This window comes from Humulus lupulus, chromosome 5 (genome assembly GCF_963169125.1).
Source record: "Humulus lupulus chromosome 5, drHumLupu1.1, whole genome shotgun sequence".
NCBI classification, from domain to species: Eukaryota; Viridiplantae; Streptophyta; class Magnoliopsida; order Rosales; family Cannabaceae; genus Humulus; species Humulus lupulus.
Window position 1 is genome coordinate 232,500,207 of NC_084797.1, and position 21,061 is coordinate 232,521,267.

Consider the following 21,061-nt stretch of genomic DNA (forward strand, 5'->3'; position numbering starts at 1 on the left):
GGCGGAGGAATACCGTGGTAACAACATCAACAACAAAAACCAATCAGTCTTAGTAAAACACCCAAAGACTCTCACTCATCCAAAAACTAATACAACCATAAACTACTCCACTCCCTACATAGATCCAAGAAAGACGCACAGTCAAATTCTTTTGATCTATACACCTAAGTGGCAACCCAGAACTTGATTTTATCCCAAAGGTTGTCCACTGTACAAGAAACATCTTCAAAAATTTTACTATTCATCGCCAGCCAAATTGCCCAAAAAGTCACCAAAACAGTACTCTGCCACAAACGTGCCACCCTCCGACCTCCCTCCAAATGGCACAGGAACAGGTGAGAACAAGAAGAAAGCATACACTAAGAGACCCTGAACTCAGCCAGCACTTTAAACCACACCTCCCTTGCAAAAAAACATTCCAGAAAAAGATGGCGAACTGACTCCAATTCATTCTGACAGTAAACACACCAATTTTGGCAAAAGCTAGTGAAAAGGTCTACGCCTTTGTAAATTAACGTGAACATTCACCTTATCCAAGAATAACAACCATCCAAACAATTTAACTTTATACGGAGCGAAACTCCTCCATAAATTCTTAGCCCAATCCAACTCGGGACCTAAATGAGCATAAGTCAAGAAGTGGAAGGCGGACTTACAATTAAAAACTCCACTTGTGTCTGGAATCGAATTCCTCCTATCCTCCAAAATTGACAGGAGAGCCACAACCTGAAGCATGTGCAACAACAGAGCGAAAATAGACACCTCCCTATCAAACAAGTTCTTCCTGAAACGGAATTTCCATCCTATGGCCCCCACACTCCCTTCACCGTCCAAGACTGCCAGGTCTTTAATCACACAATTCTTGGCCATGGACACCAAAAATAAATCAGGGAATTGAGACTTCAAGGAATCATCGCCAAGCCAAACATCCTCCCAAAACTGAATCCTATCCCCCTTCCCCACCTTGAAACAGACCATCCTCCTATACTCCTCATACAAAGCCGAAATATCCCTCCAAGGACCATGAACCGACAATCTTCCCCCTCCTCCCGTATCCCACTGACCATCAACTACCTCATACCTACTCTTCACCACCTTATACCATAAAGCCTTACTTTCTAAAAGAAACCGCCATAACCATTTCATTAGAAAATCTTTGTTCCTCTTCTCAATATTCCCAATACCCAAACCACCACGACTTCGAGATTTACAGACTTCTTGCCAAGATACCAAATGATCAGCCCCCAACCGATCTGCTCCCTCCCACAAAAATCTCTCATCAATTTCTCTATACTCCCTGCCACATTCTTAGGGATCCGAAAAAGAGACAAATAGTAAACCAGAATAGAAGACAGAATTGACTGAATAAGATTCAATCTTCCACCACGTGACATAAAAGCACTCTTCCATCCATCCAACCGCTTAACGCACTTCGACATTACTGGTTCCCAAAACACTTTGGATCTCGGTGAAGCTCCCAAAAGGAGTCCCAAATACTGAATAGGCCACTGGCCCACTTCACACCCTATCTCACTAACCCGAAGATCCACTAACTCATCGGGCAAATTTATCCCCAACAACTGACACTTTTACAAATTAATAGATAGCCCAGACACCCTACTGAAGACTTTCAGGATGTCAAGGAGTACACCCAGGGACTCGTCATCGTTAACAAAGAAAATCGTATCGTCTGCAAATTGAAGATGGCTAACATCAACTCCATCGCTGCCCACTGTAAATCCTCTAAAAGCCGAGCTACTCTTAGCCTTGTCAATCATTCTGCCCAATACATCCACCACCAAAGTAAATAAGAAAGGGGACAAGGAATCCCCTTGACGAAGACCCCTCGAGCCCTTCAATTTACCCCTAGGATGGCCATTTAAAAACACAAAGAAAGACATAGACGACAAGCAGCCTTGCATCCACCGCCTCCAAACCTCTCCAAATCCTTTTTTCTGCAGAACAAAATCCAAGAATCCCCAATCCACACAATCATAAGCTTTTGTAAAGTCAATTTTGAAGACCCAACCCTTTTTACCCTTACTCCTGTACTCCTCCACCGCCTCATTTGCAACCAAAACAGTGTCCAGAATCTGCCTACCCTCCACAAAAGCTCCCTGAGTTTTCGTTATTGTATCGGACAGAACACCTCGAAGTCTGCAAGCCAACATTTTTGAGATAATTTTATAGACAAGACTAATAGGTCTATAATCCTTCACACGGCAACTATTAATTTTCTTAGGAATAAGGCAAATGTAGGTTTCATTGCCTCTTCCTTGAATAATTTCATCCTTAAAGAACCCATGAAAGACTGTCATCAGATCGCATTTAACTGTGTCCCAATTTTTCTGATAAATTTCCATGGAGAAACCATCTGGTCCCAATGCCTTGGACCCATCACAATCAAACATTGCCTGTCTTAACTTTTCCTCAGAGAAAGGTCGCTCAATCAGAGAAGCCAAAACAGACGAAATAGGTTCCCAAGAGATCCCGTCCACCCCAATCCAGTCTCTGTAGACCGACGTGTACAGGGAAGAATACAAACCCACAATAGCCTTTTCAATATCGACATCATCAACCAAAATAGTTCCATCATCTTGTTCAATCCTTGAAAGGAAGTTTTTAGCTTTCCGAGCACTAAGAATATTGGGAAAAAGCTAAGAATTGGCATCCCCTTCCCTAGCCCATTGACACTTTGACTTAAGTCAGACACTTCTCTCTTCCTCCAAGACAAGTTGCTGGCATTCTTTCTTCACCTTTGAACGTTCCTTAAGAAATTGCTCATTCCACAATCCCACCTCTGCTATTCTATCTAAAGCAACCAACCTCCTTTCCAGCGACTCTTTCAAAGTTGTTCTTAATCCAAAGGCTTCCCGACTCCACTCCTTTATTCTGTCTTTGACCCAGGCTAATTTGCACATAAACTGATACTCAGGCCACCCTTGCCCCTTGGCCAAACCCCACCACTTCTTGAAAAGGCTAGGAAAATCCTTATGGTCCAACCAAGCATTATCAAATCTGAACGGGCTTGGCCCCCAAGAGGGAGGATTTGAGTCCAACACCACCGGGCTATGATCCGACACAACATGAACCAACACTTCCTGACGAACAAACATGACCATGCCGGGGTGTACAGGAATCTATCCAGTCTACAACAAATAGGATTTGTGAAGCGACCATTATGAAGTTTTGGGTCAATTAATTTTAACTCTCTAATCAGTGCATCAAACATCTTTATACTTCTGGTATTAGACCCACTATTCAATTTCTCATCAACCTTTCTAACCACATTAAAGTCGCCCCCCACACACCACTTATCACCACAAATAGCACTCAAACCTGATATTTCATCCCAAAAACTATCTCTTTTTCCGTACACCACTGGCCCATACACACCAGTAAACCACCAAGGATCCTTCCCCTCTGCCTTAATACAAACAGAAATAGAAAAATCTCCCACTAAAGAATCAATAACAGAGACACTCCTTGTATCTCAAGCCACTAAAGTACCTCCCGATCGACTTGAAGCCTGCTGATAAATCCAAGCTCTACATCTGGATCGCCAAATGCTTCCCATGAAACTTCTATCTATTTTGTCCTTTTTCACTTCTTGAAGCACGATAATATCTGGACTAACTTTACAAATAGTTTCTTTAATCACCTTCTGTTTATCTCTGTTGCCACACCCCCTCACATTCCAAGACAGAATCTTCATAAATCACTACGGCACCCCACTCCTCTCTTCTTCCTCTTTTCATAATTAACATTGGAACTCAATTTTCTAAGTTCACGATAGCTCTTCTGAGATAGACTAATAGAATCTCCTTCCTCCTTTTCCCCCAAAACGTTCGGATACACCTAAATACCTAATGAATCCATGGCTTTAAGAAGTCTGGAAGACTCAATATCATCTTCCATTCCTAACTTACTACCATGATCCCCTATCCCCCTTGCTTAGGAACCCTTTCTTGACAGCCAAGGGCTCGGCCAGGTTCAAACATTGTCTCATGCCCTCACCCTTATTTGTATCACTAACCTCTTGCTCTTCTTCCATATTTTCTTCATTCCATAGACAACCTCCCAGAAACACACTATCCTCCCCTTCCCTTCTGTCACCTTCAGAATCAGTTTCCTCAATGTCATCTTCCGAGCTGCCCGATTCAAGATCATCGAAGACCGGACAAATGAAATCCTCCTCTTCCATAGCCATGTCATTGATGTTCACCCCCTCTCCCCGTTCCTCAATGAGAAAAGTACTTACTGCACAATATTGAGGAGGTTTCCGAGTATACACTTTCCAGCTAGATCTCTGCGTGTTTGACTTTGAGTCATACTCATCCATATTCTCAACCAAAACGCTGTGTTTCCTTGGAGTAGGCTTAGGAGCCGTATCATCCCAAAACTTGACAACTCCTTTTGAAAAACAAACATGTGCCTTTTGTATGAGCCCACGTGTGGTTACCAAATTAGAATCTGAAATGGGCTTACTTAAAGCTTGATGGCCGAAGACCTTAGTTACACACCTTGGATTGAAGAGAGCTCAACCCAAACAGTTAACTGAAAAATAAATCTAATCTATCCCAACAGTGCACATGTTAGTCAAACAATATTTCTCCTTCCCAAAGGGGCACGTGGAAGACAAAAAGCATTCCACATTTTTTTTAAAGTCAGAAGACGTGTCATCCAATCTGAAATCTTTGACCAAAAGATCTGCTAGCACTCTATTGTAAATTCTTTTTAAAGATGGGCAAGAATTTCGGGACTTAATTACCACTAAATTATCTGTTACTTCCAACAAATCAGGAGCCGATAACCGCCCAGCATGCATCTCTAGCTTGTCACCGGTGACCACCGTAGCATGTCCCTTCAGCTCATCATGAATCTTTCGGCTCTCTGTCCTTGCACCCCCAGACGCTTCCATCTCCTCCGATTGGGACCCAGCCGCATCCTCAACCCCAATCGTCTCATTCTTCACTGATTTCCTCATCCAAACTTGCCCTAAATGTTTGGCCTCCTCATCTCTCTTCTGAAATCGAAACAGATGCAAAATTAAAGTATCACCTCATACGGGAAAGAAACTCTATTGGGGATAAAACTAGAAACATCCCCAGCAAACTTGAGTCGAGCGCACTTCAAATTCTTCCCCCTTAATGTGTCTTTATCAATTTCTAATAAACCTCCACAAAATAAACCTATCACCTTAAACACATGAATATTCCAAATGTTCAACGGGATGCCTTCAACACCTATCCATTCATTTATGCAAGAGAGTTTCCCATCAATTGTTTGATTTCTCCAACTCCATTTAAGGAATGTAACTGATGTGATTGCCGAAATGATAACCGAGCCCAGAGAGGCCAAATCCTCTTGCTCCCTCTCATTGGCACACTAGATGACTACTCGATCATCTGAGAAACTGGAAAAGGTAAGATTTTTCCCCCACCAGCATTTCACTCCAATTTGAACTGCAGACCAAGGGAGTCGACAGTCCTCCCCAAGCATGAGAACAGCATATCGCCACTCCATGACCAGTTTCTCCCCCTTCTCCTCCACTCCCATCTGCCCTAATGCCGTCTTCACTCCTTCATCATGCACTTCCTCCCCTCCTAATATCTTATCCTCCTTTACGGATAGTGAGAGTTCCTGTTAACCATGGAAGCCCAAGAGGTCGATCTGTCCACCCTCCGTACAGTATCCCTTTGTGGAAAATTACCTTTTTTCCTAACCAAATGCTCCAAGCAAAACGCTAAATCTTTCCAACCCTTGGTGAACCCCTCCTCAGGAACTATGATGGACTCAATGGCACTGTGTTTGAGAACAGATAATTTCAAAAAGACTCCTCTAGCATTCTGGAAACATTCCAACAGCAGCCTCATGGAATTATTCCTAAAAGTCCTCCAATCTGCCCTAAGATAATCCTTAGCTCCGATCATCCCTTCCACCTCTTCTAAGAGCCAAATGGCTACGTCTAGCGTTATAGAAATCTCATAACCTGTAAATCAAGTCCTCTCACAATACTGAACTAATCCACCATCCCTGCAAAGGGACAACATGAAAACCTTATGTGTTGTTCTAAAGCTCCAATATCTAAAACCAGAATTCGATTTAGGTGCCCCAGAACCAGAATTTTGTCCAAATCCAGTGGGAAAGAGGATATTTTTCTTCCCATAACCAGTAGGGTTATGGTGGGAAAGAGGACATTTTTCTTCCCATAACCAGTAGGGTTATGGTGCACCCTTGACCTAAGCATACTTTTCTCTTCTAACGCTAAACTGATGAACCAAAAAACATACCATATTTGAGAGAGCATATAAAAGTATCACATTGAAGAAAATGTGAGAACATTAATACAACAATTTAGCAAAGTTTCCAATGAAATAGTGCTCTATGATTGAGAAAAACAAGAGTGAAAAGTACAAGTAATCCATTTAAATGAAAGATTATTACATTTTATAATGAAGATTGAATGTACAAAACTGGTATACTTGATAAGTAAATGACCTCAAAATCATTTACTTTGTACTACAGCACCTATTATAAGTTTATCTTGATACTTATCCATAAGACATTCTACTACAATAAATTACTCAAAAGAATGTGATAACAAAAAAGTCAACCAGAAATGCTTAATCGGCAGCCTAAAAATGAGGATTCAAGCAAGACTAGAAACACAGAAAGGAGAATTTTCTGTAAAGATAAAATCATACTCAACGAGCTAAAAGTTTCTTGCCTCTTGTTTCTGCTTATCAACCAGTTGCATACCAACATTCCAATCAAAGTCACTTGTGTATTCTTATGCCTTGTATATCTCTCAACCCCATCTTCACTGCTGTCTTTCTGAAGAGAGCAGGCGGTTTTTGCAGACCAATTGACTCAGAGAATCTCTTAGCAACCTCGACAAGTGTGGTTTTATCCCTACCGACTTCCTTGATCGAGTTATAGTAGCCAAGCCACCCATGATACGCTGCTTCTTTGACGCTACCATCAATCTTGGCCATAGAATCCTCCATCTGTAAGTTGAGAACGTAATCCAGCATACAAAAGAGAAATCACTATCAAAAATGTGAAAAAACCTCCAGCAAGCAAAGAAGAAATGAAAGTGTATCATAGGCAGCTAGTAATTGCAAAACAAGTTGTCTTCTTTATAAGATATCATTGTTGTTTCACAAGGTTTTTCATATTTTGAAAACTATTTGGTTAGTCATCATATGAACATTTAATTTTTCATGAGAATTAACTCTCTGACATCTGAATTATGGAAAAACATTAAATATTACAAGCACAAAGAATGAAAGTAAAGTAATGTAACACGACATTTTAAGAGGGACAATCAATAACCTGAAGTTTTGCATTAGGGTCCAATTGTGATAATGTAAATTTTTTAAGAGGTAGATCTTTTAATTCATCCAGAAAATATTCCTCCCATGGGGCAAGCAACAAGATGCCTTCTCCCTCTTTTCCTTCCCTTCCTGTTCTTCCAAGACGATGAATATATTGGTCCCGTGACATTGGTAGACCCACCTGGTAAAAGATCAGTACTGACTAAATTATATGAAAATTATAAAAGCATGCATAAATCAAGCTATTATCACTTCAACGTCAAGAACAGTACAAAATAATGTGTACACATAAGTTGCTGAGTGCAAAAAAAAGGTATTATTTTACAAATACCTGAATAACTAGTGTAACATCAGGATAGTTCATTCCACGAGCCGAAACATCAGATGTAACAAGAATCAGTCTTTTAGATTCCCTGAACTCCTCAGAAACACGAGTTCGAGCAAGTTGAGGCTTTCTGGTGTGCATCTCCCTTACGTTCAATTTCATTTCACGGAGAAGAAGATACATTAGTGATGTTACCATTGAAGTCGTACAGAAAACAAGGACCTGTAAGGAAAAATATTAGGCCACAACTACATGCAGCATTGCAACCGAAAAGGAAATTGAGAAGTCACAACACCAAACCTTATAATCAGGTGATTTTGAAATATGCTCCTTTAAAAGATGATGCACTATTTGAAAATGCAATTCAAGTGGTGAAACAAGATAGCATTGATTGACCTGCATTTAGCAAAATAAGATGGGATTATAACACCTTTTGAAAGGTTCAGATACAAACAACAGCTGCTCTGCTCATCCATGGAATATAGCAGACCTGTATTACATAGCATTAATCAACCATGACTCGCAAAATGGTCACAGTTCTTACCTGAGAAAGAGTTTCAACACAACCTTGACCAACTGTATCAACAAAAGAATGTTCCCTATTCAAAACTAGCTGTGATATTCGGCGAACCTGCATATTCATAATTGTACAAAATCAAATATGACACTTTTAGAGGATATCATGAAGATATATAACATCTCATTTTAAATTCGGATTTGTAATGACTGAGTAACAAACCTCTTTAGGAATTGTTGCAGTAAATAGCAAGGACTGCCTCCGACGAGGCAAACAATCAACAATTTTCTCAATGTCCTTCCGGAATCCCAAATCTAATAAATGACCAGCTTCATCAAGTATTAGCATCTTTAATCCCATCAATCGCACAGACAACCCAGATTTACTCTCAACGTGATCCAGCAACCTGCCAGGAGTAGCAACTACTATCTGGAAAAAAAATGCATAAAATGAACTTTCATTCTCGTATCATCATCTGCAACACTTAGACCATAGTTTCAACTGCAAAATTAAGAGGCGAACCTGGCTTGGACTGGATTCAAGGCGTTTCTGGTCATCTTTGAATCGTGTACCTCCTACTAACGTCTGGACACCTATTCCGCCATGGTACCTCAGCAAGACATTGGCTTCTGCAGCTATCTGACTTGCAAGTTCTCTTGTGGGGCAAAGAATCAGAGCTAAAATTGGAGGCACCCGTTGAATAGAATTACTACACAAAGCCTTCAGAACTGTTTCAATAGCAGGAATCTGTTCGTGTTTAGCAATACTGCTAAAAGATAAAAAGTAAATTGGTACAAAAAACAATATGAAAAGAAGAACAAGGCAAATGACAAGTACCAAAAAGGCTGCCGTTTTCCCAGTACCGGTTTTAGCCTTGACCAAAGCATCCTTCCCTGTTCCATTCAGAAAGAAAAACATAAAGAAAACACCTTATTGTTCTTCCACAACAAGAATCAAAAAATGCATTTCCATAAACTACACCAATAATAACATTGCATAATCATTATCAGAATCTCTGTTAGCCAATATTTAGTCTTGAATTAGCATAAACATGTAACCCAAATAAAGTCCTACCCTCTAGAAAAACAGAAAGGGTAGCCTCCTGCACTCTAGTCATTTGAACATAACCAGAAGAAGATAGCGCCTTGACCGTCAATGGAGATATATCGTACTCATCAAACCTGGTAAAAGAAACACTCTCACTAATTATTAATTTATTATCATCAGCCCAATCAAATAACAAAACACCTCTAGTAATCACTTCTCTCATTGAAAGAAAGAAGAAATAATATCACTTGCCTTTTTTGACTAAGAATTGACTCTTCCTCACACTTACCCTCTTCCTCAGCCAATTTTCTTTGACTGATTTCATGCCTAATTAACTCAACCTGCTGTGAAAAATCGACAGCCCCTTCGCATGTATTCAATGGCACTCTTCTTTTTGTGATTTTCACATCATACTTCCCTAAAGAAGCACTACTCCCCATTGTCCTCATATTCCTTCCAGTCCCAGAAAACCTCGCCGAGTCATCCTCTGAATCAAATTCTGACTCATCATCGCTCGAAGAACCACCACTTCTCCATTTCTTCTTCACCGAAAACTTCCTATGTACAGAAAGCTCATTCCCATTGCTCTCAACTTTCGAGTTATCGCGGTTACCCACCAAACTTCTAACAAAAGGTTTCAAAGAATCATCCTTTAAATTAAAACCAGAGTTATCTCCATTCGAAGAACTGTCGTTCCTTCGACCCCTCTGCACTGAATAATTTCTAACCCTAACATTATTGCCATTCATATTGCTGAAATTTAAAGTTTCGCGGTCTCCGGCTAAATTACGCCGTTCTGGTATCATCTTCCTCAAGTCAATCGGAGACCCAGGAATGGGTCTTGTCGCTTCTCTCGAACCTATGTATTGTTCCCGTACCTTTGATCCCGGCGTGGGCGGCGTAGGTTTGACGGGACCGTCGCGCTCGTTCCACAAGTCCTCAGCTCCTTCTTTCATGAACCGATCAGCTAGTGCTTTTACGTGATCGTCAGGGCTCATAGGTCCGTGTCCGGCTTCTGGAAGAGTTTTTTTAAATGGGTCAGGTTTTCCGGTAACTTTGGCCCGGATTTGGGAGCGAATTCTGGCGTGGTAGAGCTCTTTTTCTTGTTCAAGAAGAGATTTTTCTTTCTCTTTGGCTCGCTTCTCATGCATACGCTTCCATTGCCACTTGTTTAAGCCACCGGGAAAGGTTCGAGGGCCACCACCCATAGGTCTGGTCAGAATCAGGTTAGAGAAAAGCTTGGAGATTGTTTTGGGGCGTTCTAGAAGGATGGAAAAGAACATGGTTAATGGTTGATGGTGATTGGGGGAGAAATCCTTGTTTTCAGTGAAATTCAGTTCGGACCCTATGAAAAGAAGAAGAAGAAGAAGAAAAAGAAGTGGGGTTTAGGGTTTAACGAGGAAGAAGAAGACAGGCATTTTGGGGATACATTATTTAATTTTTTTTTTAAAGACAATGCTTGAAACGACAAAAAACCATTCATAAAAACGACAATGTTTATATGAATCGATAACTTCAACAAAAAACGACATTTTTTGTAAAAACGACAACGTCAACAAGAAAATAAAGAATTTTGTTAATAAAACGTCAACATCAACAAAAACGACAATGCTAAAAACGACAACTTTTGGAAAAACAACGACAATGTAAACAAAAACGACATTTTTTTAAAACAATAATTTTTTTTAAAAATGGCAACGTCAACCGAAAACGACAATTTTTTAAAGACAACGAAAAACAGACATTTTTGTAAAAGCGACAATTGTTTAGAAAACGGCAACGTCAAGAAAAACAACAATTTTTGTAAAAACGTCAACGTTAAAAAAACGACAATTTTTGTAAAACAACGACTACGTCAAAAAAACGACTTTAATTTAGAAAGACAACTTTTGAAAAACGACAATATATCTTTAAAACGAGAACGCTAATAAAGGACAATATATATTTAAAACGACAAAAAGTTTTTACGAAATGGTTTTAAGGCAATAATTATAAACAGAAGAATCGTACAAATTACAAAAGAAAAAAAATCCCATTTCCCATTTCTCATACAATTGTCGTAGATCTGTAACTTTTTTTTTATGAAAAAAAAAATTTGTAACTTGATAACATTACAATTTGTAAATGTCTAAGAAGCCATACTATAGAATAAATAAAGGGAAATTTGATTAATCATGCTTATATTAGCTTAATAATTAAAATTTGAACCAAAGTTAACCACCATATGAAACCAATGCTCATCTTTCATTTAATACCAAAAATACCCTTCTCATAACACATTTCCTCTCTATTCTCCCTCTTCCTCTCTACCTCTCTTCACCATACATTCTCTCTCACTCTCTCTTCACCATACGTTTTACACACAAGATTTCCATACTAAAATCTTGCAAGAAAGATACACATTCGGACATTGTGGATTGTTTGAGGAGAAACACCAAGCTTTGTGTTATTTTTGCTCATAGTGAAGAGATTAAATGGGTAAGTGATTTTCTTTGATTCTTGTTGTTGTTGGTTGTTTTTATGATTTAGAATGCTGTTTAGATGTTGGATCTGTAGTTTGTTGGTATTTTTTGCTGTTTTTTGGGTGAAAATCGTGTTCTGTGAAAATCTGCGTATTTTTTTTGTTCCCTGAGTTTTTTCTAAATGCCCGATAGAGGCCCGATTTTGGCATGATAGTTGTTGAGTTTCAAGGTTAGGGATGAAGTTCCGATGGCAACCCGATGGTTGCCCGATAGTTTTGGTTACCCGATGGTCATAAAGGTCCGATGGCTACCCGATTATTATTTTGAATCTATACGCCCTTTAAGTACGATAATGGATCGATAATAGTCCGATATATGCCCGATTTTTGTTTTTAAGCTACTGCGGACCTAATAGTACGATGGTACACGATGGTATCCGATACTTGCCCAATATTAGTGTTTTAAGTGATAAAAAACATAAATAAAACTTTGCCTGATACCGCCTGATATGGCCCGATACGGCCCGATACTGGTACGATGCTAAAAAATGCCAAACTAAATTTCGACATTTTGTTGCCATTTACTGATTTTTTTTTCTTTGTACATGATAGGGTCAACTTTGTTCGCGTACTTGATGTATAATGGTGTTTGGGAGCGTGAAGGTAGAGATTGAGTTTTTAATGGAGCCGAAAATTTAACGTTCGAGTTGGAGAAGGACATAACTTACTCACAACTTGTTGAACTTTTGTACTCAGAGCTGGAGGTTGACAAAGTGCAGTATGACCTGAAATTAGAAGTGAATTATAAGTACATGAAAGGGTTAATGTATCCGCCTGAACTTATAAGGAATGACAAGGGTGTAAGCTTATATTTGTCAATGCTTTTGAAGAAGTCAAATGAATTTGTTCCCCTTTTTGTGACTTTGGTGGAGAAGAATATCATTGCTGATCATAATCCTCCACCAAGTACTGTTAAGGATACTCATAGTGAGGTTGGGACTTATGTTCCAGAAACAAATCCGGAGGTGCTGGTAGCCACTGTTGTACCTGAATCAAACCCTTTCATACCGACAGTTGATCATGTAGCACAGATGTCATTTCATGATGATTTTCCTGATTGTCCAGACCCTGAAGATGATTTTGAGGGCTATGACGATTTTCCTGATTATCCTGAACCTGATGCTGATTTTGATTGCAATGATGATGTAAGAGACAACCAAGAAACAGAGGTCCGTTCTCAAGCTTTGAGCCTGAGTCCATTGTCGTACCAAATACCGAGGCAAACAACATGTAGAAGTAGATCCCGTAGAGAAGATCGCCAAACACCTGGTACTAGTAGTAGTCGTCCAGACGGAACAAATGATGCTAGAGAATTTAGTGATCCACTCTCTTCTTCGACATATTATAGTAAATTCAAAGCTCAGATGTTTACAAAAGAAGACATTGAGGATAATAGTCACTATATATCTATGGGTGGCACATCGGGCGGGGAGATTCATTTAGGAAAGTTTTTCAGAGACAATGAACATTTACAGAAGGTTGCTGGCTTGTTTGCAATGAAGAAGGGATTCGACTTTATAGTTAAGAAGTCTGGTACTGATGTTTGGTACATTACATGCAATGATCCTGATTGTGGGTGGAGGTTAAGAGGGAAGAAGAAGCAACTTTCTAACATGTTCGAGGTGACAGCATTTGAAAATGTACACACATGTTCCCTCGATGTTCGAAAAAAAGATAATCGTCAAGCATCACCTTTGGTAGTTGCCGAACTGATCAAGGATAAATTCTCAGTTAACGGTTCAGATTATTTAGCCTCCAAAATAAGAGAAGATATGAAGAATTCTTTCGAGATCGAAATGAGTTATGAGAAGGCTTGGAGATGTAGAGAGAAGGCACTCCACATAGTTAGGGGTACGCCTGAAGCTTCATATTCGAAGTTACCTGGGTACTTGCACATGCTGCAGTTGAACAATCCCAATTCCATTACTGATTTCAAGGTAGACGAGGGTCGCTTCAAGTATTGCTTTTTTTCTCTGGGTGCTTGTAGGCAGGGATTCAAGTTTTGTCGACCTGTTATATGTATTGATGGGTCCTTCTTGAAAACTAGGTATGGTGGCCAAATGTTGTGTGCCGTGGCATTGGATTCAGACAGCCACATATTTCCAATTGCTTTCGCAATAGTTGACAGTGAGAACCACGACTCTTGGACCTATTTCATGAGGAAGTTGAAACAAGCGATTGGTGATGTTGAGAACTTAGCATTCGTATTGGATAGGCATCAAAGCATTGTTCATGCTTTGGAACTTGTCTTCCCTGATGCACCCCACGGCGCATACTACCACCACATTATTATGAACGTGGCTAGCAAGTTCAAGACTGATTGCTTCACGGATCATATTTACAGTTGTGCATACTCGTATAAGAAGACAGATTTTGAAAGAGAATTTGAGAAGATAAAAGCAATGGATGTTCGAGTTGCACTATATCTTGAGGGCATTGGATTTGAAAGATGGGTTCGTGCATACTTTCCAGGGGACCGTTACAATGTAATGACAAGTAATTGGGCTGAAAGTTTCAACAGCAAAACTAAGGACGTAAGAGCCTTCCCGATCACTGCTTTTGTTGAATTCATCAGGTTTACTATTCAAACATGGTTTGCTACTCGAAAGGAAAACGCTGAAAAGTGTAGCACGACTCTATCACCAGTTATGGAGGGGGACTTGTCATGTCAATTTGAGAAATCTCGGTTCTTAAGCGTCGACAGAGCTGGACCTTATACATTTAATGTCCACCCCGGAGGAACAGTTCAGAGCGGTGGTATAGTTGATTTGGAGGCACAAACATGCAGTTGCAGCCTATTCCAAATCATGAAGATTCCTTATCCACATGCATGTGCTGCTGCTCAAGAACGAAATATTAGCATGTACGCATTGTGCTCTCAATATTACACAAGAGAGTGTTGGAAGAGCACATATGAGGGGACAATTATGCCAGTTGGTGATGAGGATGATTGGGAATTGCCTGAAGACATTAAGAACATCCAAGTTGGAGTACCGATTGAGAAGAAACCTATAGGTCGACCAAAGAAGCAAAAGGTCGGACGAATTAGGAAAAATCGATATCCTTCTAATGGAGACAAGGTTGTGATACAACGATGTTGTAGCAAGTGTTGTGGAAAAGGGCACAACAAAGCGTCTTGCAAGTACCGAGGTTAAATTGTTTTGTTTGTATTTTAGTTGACCTATTATGTTTTATTTCTGCTTGAACTAGTAATATTTGTTATGTGCTGGATTTTGCAAGTTTTTTTCTGTTTTTTTCTCCATTATGAAACTCTTAAATATGTAATAATCCAGTGTTGGTCCGATAGTGCACGATGTCGGTACGACAATGCACGATATCGTTTGTTGTATGATTATTTAAATGTATCTTACAATATGGTACGACGTTGCTCGATGTAGTACGATAGTTAATGTACGACATTAGGGTACGATAATGTACGATATTGGTCCGATAGTGGTACAATGGTATGGTTTCAGTACAGTTTTGTGAAATTTGTGAGACATGTGAGGGTACGATAGAGTACAATAGTGATCGATGATAGTACGATTGCAAAGATTAAACACATTAAAATGTAGTAATTACAAAAAGAGCAATAAAAAAAATTATACAATTAAAAAAAATTAAGACCGTTCAACATAAGTTTTGGTAGAATAAGTCTACACACCACCTTTGCCTAAAAATTTTCATATTATTGTCAGTTACATTATCAAATGGTAGTTGTAGAAGCTTATGTTCGATATGCTCAATTACGTAACATCCGCAATCGCCACTGCATTAGAAAATAAACAATAATTTAATAAAGTTTTGTAATTAAGAAATAATAATTAATATGTGATATTTAATAAAGTTAACCTGGATTTTGTTTGCGGTACGAATTCACGTGGAGTGAGTTTCCAATCGAAGGGTCTGACCTGGTTCTCTGATGCTGTCAACTGAGGCGTGAGTATAACGTCATGGTTCTCAAATAAACTGGACTGTCGCAAGACCGACGGGAAAATGGTACACCAGTCAACCATCAAACTGATCAAATCGTTTTCGGAAATTGATCCAATACTGGAGTCAAAGATGTTGAACATCCACCCATTCAGGTCTGCCTCTACAGCTACCCAATGCAATTGGTCTTTTAAGAAGAGGGCAAAATAAATGAACTCCTTGTTCTACCAACTCGGTAAGAACTGGACTGCATCACCCCTAACCAGGTCCAATATACTGTCATCCCAACTAAAGCTAGAGTAGTCAGAACCTGGAAAAGCGTCCCACCGAGCCTTCAATGATTCGGGAAAAATTGTAGGCATAACAACATAGTTCTGAGGGTACATGTCAGGATAAACTTCTAGACGCCTCCTCATGAGATGGAATGATGCATCTAAATGCTACATTAAAGGAAAATTAAGTCAGTAACCACATTATCGTACCAAAATAAATAAACAAAAAACTATCAGCCGTGAATATATTAAATATCGTACCCCAATCGTACCATAATCATACTCCAATCGTACATGAATATAGTAACTAAATAACAATAATAAAACCTTCTATCGTACCCCTATCGTGCTAATGTCATACCATCATCGTACCTTTATGGCAAAAACTACAGTATTATACACCATCGTACCCACTAGCGTCCCACTGTCGTACCATTGACAAAGTAAGTTTAACAATTTGAAACTAACTATTATCGTACTACCATCGTACCTATATCGTCCCACTACAAATTCTAAAATTACGATGTTAATAGTAACTACTTAACAAATTATATCGTACCCCTATCGTGTTAATGTCGTACCACCATCGTACCATGGACAATATAAACAGTTTATAATTTGAAACTTATAATTATCGTACTACCATCGTACACCAATCGTACCTATATCGTACCACTACATATAGAAACATTTAAATAAATTTTCAACATTCTTTAATTATGAAGTTATAGAAAACTTACAGAGTCAGAAAGCCATGTCCTCGAAGTATGCAGTTTCAGGAACCAAGCAGCATTGTGTGTCCCTGAGAAGCATTCCCTCGGATATTTATTCCCAATGGTGCCAAGCAACCACTTGTGAAAGGTCATAAGTAATTTACCATCAACAACCCTCAATGGATCCACATTCACTGCTGTCTTCGATTTCTTATTCCTTTTCTTCATTGCAGTGTACTCATCGAACCACCTAGGCCTCTTTCTTTCTCTCCTCTTCTCCGGTGCTGGTGGAGCTATGTCTAAGAATTATACTTCAGAATCTTCAATATCTCCGATTACAGTAATTTGCCTATCCTCTGGTGTGCGAAAAATGTGATCATCTACATCATCAGGTCTGTAATCGTTAGGGAGAATGTCTTCATCTACAGGAGACTGAGGGCCTTCTTCAGTGGACTGAGGGTGTGGATCTGGAGCTGGCCTACTAAGATCTTCCATCATTGTCATCAGCTTCTGCAATTGACCCAAGATCTCAGACTGACCTTTAATAAGGGCACTTTGTTGCCCTTCAACCTTTTCCAACCTGGCCAAAATCATAGAGTAGCCTGGTTGCTCAGCTTGGGAGGAGGTGCTGGCATGAGGTGCTGATGGGGGAACCTCAGGTGCTGGAGGTGGTGAAACCTCCTTAAAAATATTTGCTGCTTCTGCTTGCTCAGCTAACTTTTCAGCAAGCTTTTCAGCCTGACTCTGTAAGGCTTCCTGTGTAGGCTGTCCATCAGCACCCACCTTTAGTTCCTCTAACCCCATGTCCACATACAATGGGACTTCATTGTCTGTAAGGGTCCTCACATACTGTTCTTCAGCAGGTCGGGCACACAGGTAGGGGTATACTGTCAACTGCCACCAAAAACAATGAATATTTAGATTAGAAAGTAAAACAATATAAAAAATAAGTAATTGTCATCGGTGAACAATGGTAACCTATCGTACCCCAATCGTACCTCAATCGTACCATATCATACCCATATCATGCAATTATCGTACCTCAATCGTACCATATCGTACCCATATCATGCAATTATCGTACCCATATGGTACCCATAACATAAGAATATCGTACCCGTAGGTGAGAATTACTTGCTAACTATCATACCATCATCGTACAACATCGTACCAATATCGTACCTCTACAACTACATTAATAAAGAATACATATCGTACCCCAATCGGACCATCATTGTACCCCTTAGCCAGTTTTCAAACAGTTGACAAAAAACCACAAAATAACCCCACAATCGTACTCAAATCGTACCCTATCGTGCAGTACCCATAGAATTGCATATCTAGAAAAAAATATAGAACATTCAAAATATTTAAAAAGTAAAGTAAAAGCTCACCTTTTTGGCAAACAATTTAATAAGTTGCTCTTTGTGTATCTCTACTTTCTCCTTACTCTGCGAGTTGATCATTCTTGGAATGCCTTGGCCCAATCTCACAGCACAATCCTGACCCAACTCAATGATGGACTCAAAAGCCCAATACTGCAATGCTGCAGCATACCCATAAATAGAGTACTTGGCCTCCTTCTGAGTCTTTCCTTTCTCAATCTTCTTCTGTAAATGCTTCTTCATTTCTACAAAGTCTTTTTGACAAGTTTGTAACAACTTCTAGTGTGATATCTTCCCCCACGGGTACTGGAAAAAGAAGTCAACGTCATCTACCATCTTCAGCATGTCAGTCCAAACCATCAACTTCTCCTCACGACCTTTCAAAACACCTTATACTAATAAACACAAACCCATCTTGTACACATCATCAACTATTTGACAACTCTCAAAAGTTCTGCGCAGTTTCCCTATGCTCACTGGGGAATGACCATTGAAGTACTCAAGAATTAACCGATCATAAGTGGTCTTCGCTTTAATCTCAGCTTCAGACGGTCCGACCTCAAAATTTAAACCAGTAACTAAAGCGAACTCCAATTGGCTAAATCTACATCGTTTTTTCCCAATATAAAACTGGACTTCGTCAGTCTTCTCCCCTCTGAATTTGTGCAACAACAGCTGATGGACTAAGGCACCAGAAAAATTTAATGGTTCCGCCATGAAGAACTGTTTGAAAGGGGATTCCTTCACCCTATCCAATAAACCACACTGTATAAATTTTGCTTTAATCTTTGGAAAGTACCAACTGCCGCGCCAAGTGATATGTCCCGTAAAATGTTCCTCTACTGGATCTATCAATTGTGGAGGTCTTAAGTTCTGAATAAAACAAATAAATATCCAATTAGATAGAATAACAAAAAAAAACATCAAATTTTATATTCTACAATCTACTATCGAGCAACTATCGGACACTATCGCACCATATTGGACACCAATGAAAAAAAATAAAAACTGGAACTATAACATTATCGTGCACCATCGTACCTCACATCGTACACCATCAGAATATAACAACACAACAATTTGTTCCCAATATCGGGCACACATCGTACCCAATATCGTACCTTCATCCTCAACCTCAAGTTATCAGAAAACACAAACTATCGTACCAACGTCGAACCACTATCATACCCTTATCGTACAGTCATCTTCAACCTGAAGTTATGAGAAAACACAAACACTATCGTACTCTATCGTACCTCTCAAAAAACCCAACAAAAAATTCAAAATTTGACGGTTTATCAAATTTCACACAGTCAAATTCAACAATACATACTATAACATTTTCCAATGGAAAAGAAATTGAAAAAAATACATACCCTAGACATTTTTGCGTAATGGGGTGTCGGTTTTTCTTCGGGGTCTGAGTTTTTCTTCGTCTCCGGTGGGGGTTGGGGTTTGGGTGAGTGTCGGGGTTTGGGTGAGGCTTGGTCTCCGGTGGTCTGGGTTTTCCTTCGTCGGGTGGTGGGAGTTTTTCTGACCGTCGGGTGAGGGGAGAGATGCGTTGGGTGAGGGTGGGTGAGGGATAGATATGCGTCGGGTGAGGGTAGTTATGGGTTGCTCGATGGTTTTGTGGGAGTGAAGAGTTTTGGCAGAGAGAGGGAACAGGAAATGGGCAGGGGAAAAGTTACAGTTTTTATCACTATCGTGTACCATCGTACTATCGGGCAAGTATCGGGCACTTATCGGGTACCATCGTGTACCATCGTACTATTAGGTCCGCAGTAACTTAATAACAACAATCGGGCATATATCGGACTACTATCGATCCATTATCGTACTTAAAAGGGTGTATAGATTCAAAATAATAATCGGGCAACCATCGGGTAGCCATCGAACCTAAATGACCATCGGGTAACCAAACCTATCGGGCAACCATCGGGTTGCCATCGGACCTTCATTCCTAACCTTGAAACTCAACAACTATCGTGCCCGAATCGGGTCTCTATCGGACACTATCGGGCATTTAGAAAAAAACTCAAGGAACAAAAAAAAACGCAGATTTTCACAGAACACGATTTTCACCCAAAAAACAGCAAAAAATACCAACAAACTACAGATCCAACATCTAAACAGCATTCTAAATCATAAAAACAACCAACAACAACAAGAATCAAAGAAAATCACTTACCCATGTGTATCTTTCTTGCAAGATTTTAGAGATGAAAGGTATGAGATTTTGTTATGAGAGGGGTATTTTTGGTATTAAATGAAAGATGAGCATTGGTTTCATATGGTGGTTAACTTTGGTTCAAATTTTAATTATTAAGCTAATGTAAGCATGATTTATCAAATTTCCCTAAATAAAAAACTGAAACAAGAATATATAAGATGATATATTTGGCGGTCCCTAGAATATGAACAACAAAATATAAATATACATATGAAAAAAAAAATTAGATGATATTAGCTTTTCTTTTTCTACTTTTCAAAGTCATTAAATTTAATGATATTGATAACAACTCAAAAATTCATTGGAAAAAATGGTCTCTTATTTGTAAATCTAAATATTTTTGGAGGTTTAGGTTTTCTTTGGTTCATTTTAATCGGGCTATGTGATCTTTTCTAATCCCTCCTCTTTTTTGGCTAAGGTTCTTAAAGTTAGATATTTTCCTAATAATAATTTTCTTGATGATAAGGCTAGTCATTCCTCATCTTACGCTTGGAAAAGTATTCTTTGGGGTAAGGATCTTCCGAAGAGAGGTCTTATTTGGAAAATTGGCAATGGTGAATCAATTTTTATAATCGGCGATTACTAGGTACATGTAACGTCCCAAAATTTCATAATAAGGCTTAGTGCATTGATTAGGGGCCCGGGAGGGCAATATTGGAATATTTATGTGAATTAATTGGATATTGATGTGATTATGCAAATTGCATGTGTTATATTATTATATAGTTGATTATGCATGTTTAGGTGTATTAAATATGCGAAACAAACCCACTTTTAT

General features: G+C 39.3%; 2 protein-coding genes and 1 long non-coding RNA gene across 3 annotated transcripts; all 3 read right to left on the minus strand.

The window, feature by feature from the left end:
- Positions 1-237: 237 nt before the first annotated feature.
- LOC133780066 (uncharacterized) lies at positions 238-1,439 on the minus strand. The gene is made up of 3 exons (XM_062219946.1): positions 1,185-1,439; positions 529-1,095; positions 238-369 (listed from the first exon to the last, which is right to left on the minus strand). Exons 1-3 carry the CDS (start codon positions 1,437-1,439, stop codon positions 238-240), a joined length of 954 nt encoding a protein of 317 aa, XP_062075930.1.
- A 4,964-nt stretch (positions 1,440-6,403) lies between these two features.
- On the minus strand, positions 6,404-10,631 carry LOC133778376 (probable DEAD-box ATP-dependent RNA helicase 48). The gene is made up of 10 exons (XM_062218273.1): positions 9,482-10,631; positions 9,257-9,363; positions 9,020-9,075; positions 8,705-8,929; positions 8,405-8,611; positions 8,210-8,296; positions 7,966-8,061; positions 7,672-7,887; positions 7,339-7,521; positions 6,404-7,010 (listed from the first exon to the last, which is right to left on the minus strand). Exons 1-10 carry the CDS (start codon positions 10,510-10,512, stop codon positions 6,780-6,782), a joined length of 2,439 nt encoding a protein of 812 aa, XP_062074257.1. The 5' UTR covers positions 10,513-10,631; the 3' UTR covers positions 6,404-6,779.
- A 4,714-nt stretch (positions 10,632-15,345) lies between these two features.
- On the minus strand, positions 15,346-15,857 carry LOC133834052 (uncharacterized). Its single transcript, XR_009893292.1, has 2 exons — positions 15,603-15,857; positions 15,346-15,519 (listed from the first exon to the last, which is right to left on the minus strand). It is a non-coding gene; the product is annotated as an uncharacterized LOC133834052 (long non-coding RNA).
- Positions 15,858-21,061: the final 5,204 nt, after the last annotated feature.